This window comes from Corvus moneduloides, chromosome 16 (assembly GCF_009650955.1).
Source record: "Corvus moneduloides isolate bCorMon1 chromosome 16, bCorMon1.pri, whole genome shotgun sequence".
In the NCBI taxonomy this organism is placed as follows: Eukaryota; Metazoa; Chordata; class Aves; order Passeriformes; family Corvidae; genus Corvus; species Corvus moneduloides.
In genome coordinates, this window is record NC_045491.1 from 5,248,136 (window position 1) to 5,249,996 (window position 1,861).

The 1,861-nt window shown below is 60.0% G+C and overlaps 1 protein-coding gene across 2 annotated transcripts in view; it reads right to left on the reverse strand.

Moving 5' to 3' along the window:
* INTS1 (integrator complex subunit 1) overlaps positions 1-1,104 on the reverse strand; it is a 32,008-nt gene extending 30,904 nt beyond the window's left edge. For both annotated transcript variants that reach the window (XM_032125889.1, XM_032125887.1), the window contains exons 1-2: positions 919-1,104; positions 507-797 (exon numbers count right to left, since the gene is read on the reverse strand). In XM_032125889.1, coding sequence (XP_031981780.1) covers positions 507-797; positions 919-976 — 349 coding nt within the window. In that variant the 5' untranslated portion in view covers positions 977-1,104. The remainder of the gene's footprint in view (positions 1-506; positions 798-918) is intronic.
* Between the last annotated feature and the right edge of the window lie 757 nt (positions 1,105-1,861).

Genomic DNA, 1,861 nt, shown 5'->3' on the forward strand with positions numbered 1-1,861 from the left:
CCAAATAACTACCCTCAGGTGCTGCAGGACCAAGGGACAGCAAAGCATGGACCAGCTCACTTTTAGCGCCTGCAATCTCCCTACTCAATTGCCATTAAAAGTTCTGTTTCACAACTGACAATGCCCCTTAATTGTTTTGCCATGCTAGCACACTCCTCTGCAAATGCACCCAACATCAGAAACGGAATGACAATTCAGAAGGCCACATCCACACCCAGAGTTTGCCAAAAAAGTATGTGAATCTTTTCACATACAATCCAGACTTTTAGATTTCCCCAAGGGAGTATTTCATATACGGCTACTAAACAGCTCTCAGACACATCAAACACAACCCAATGCCAACAGAAGAGAAAACCGTGACTTCAGCCCTATACCCAGGGAAGGAAACCCTCAAGGACAGCACGTAATTACTGTGTGGGCTTCAAGAAAGCCTCCTGGGATGAGACTCCAGCGAAACGAGAAGTTTCCCCCTGGCTTCCATGTGACGGCAGGAGCGAAGGCCTCACCTTCGATGGGGATGACAGACGGCTCCTTGATGGAGGGCGAGATGGCTCTTTTCTCCGCCACGGCCGCCTCTGCCAGGCGTCCCAGGGCGCTGAGGGGCGGCGTGGAGGAGAGCTTGGGGCGCTTGGTCAGCCCGGGCAGCCCCGCCGGGCCGGCCAAGGCGGCGGCCGCGTCCCGCTTGCGCTCCGAGGGCAGCCCGGGCGGCGCCGGCTTCAGCAGCGTGACGGCGGCCTTGCCCTCGCCGCTCTGCCCCTTGGAGCCCAGCGCGATGAAGTCTCCGGGCGGCGGGTGCGCTGCGAGGGGAGACACAGCGACAGTGAGCGATAGTGAGCGACAGTGAGCGATAGTGAGCGAGAGTGAGCGAGAGTGAGCGACAGCGCCCGCAGCCCGCCCGGCCGGCCCCGCGGGACTCACCGGAGGGCTTGGGCACGGCGCTGGGCCGCCGCACGGCCGCCGCCTTCGGCCGGTTCATGGCGCCGCCGAGCACCGGCCCCGGGACGGACCGAGCGACACCCGGGACACACAGACAGACAGACAGACAGACAGGCGGGACCGACAGCCGGGATCGTGCGACAGCCGCGGCCACGCGGAACCGGAACCGCCGCCACGGCAGCACCGCCCGCCCCGCCCCGCCCCGCCCCGCCGGGCAGCGCCGTCTGGCGGGCGGGAGGGAGAACTTCACCCCCGGGGGTCTCGGGGGGCTCTGGCGAGCCCGAGGTCAGAGAGGGGCTGGGACTGCTGCAAGATGCGGAATATATGAAATTTTTCTTAAGAAAGGATGTTCTTTGGTGTTTGATCCGCCTCTTCTCCCAGGCAACTAGCAACAGGACAAGCGGACATAGGGTCAAGCAGCACCAGGGGATGTTATGTCAGACATCAGGAGGAATTTCCTCACAGAAAGGGTGATTAGATATTGGAATGGGCTGCCCAAGGGGGTGATGGAGTCACCGTCCCTGGAGGTGTTCAAGAAATGACTGGACGTGGCACTCAGTGCCATGGTCTAGTTAAAAAAGTGATTGGTCCAAGGCTGGACTTGATCTTAGAGGTCTTTTCCAACCTAAACGATTCTGTGATTGGGGGATCTGGAATCAAAGAGGGGAATCAAGGAGGTGGGATTGGGAGCTGGAGTCAGGGGCTGAAACAGGGGAGCTCAAAGTAGTGTCTGAAACTGGGGGTCTGGGATGTGGGGCTGGAATTGGGGGGGGTTGGATTGGGGCTGAAATTGAGCAGCTGAAATCAGGGGGAGGGAGTCAGGAGAACTGAGGTCAGGAACTAAAACTGGGGGGCCCCACAGCAACTGGCTGCCCACCCCTCTCCCCCATGCCACCCCTTCTGTCCCCATATCGTGCTCCCAGGA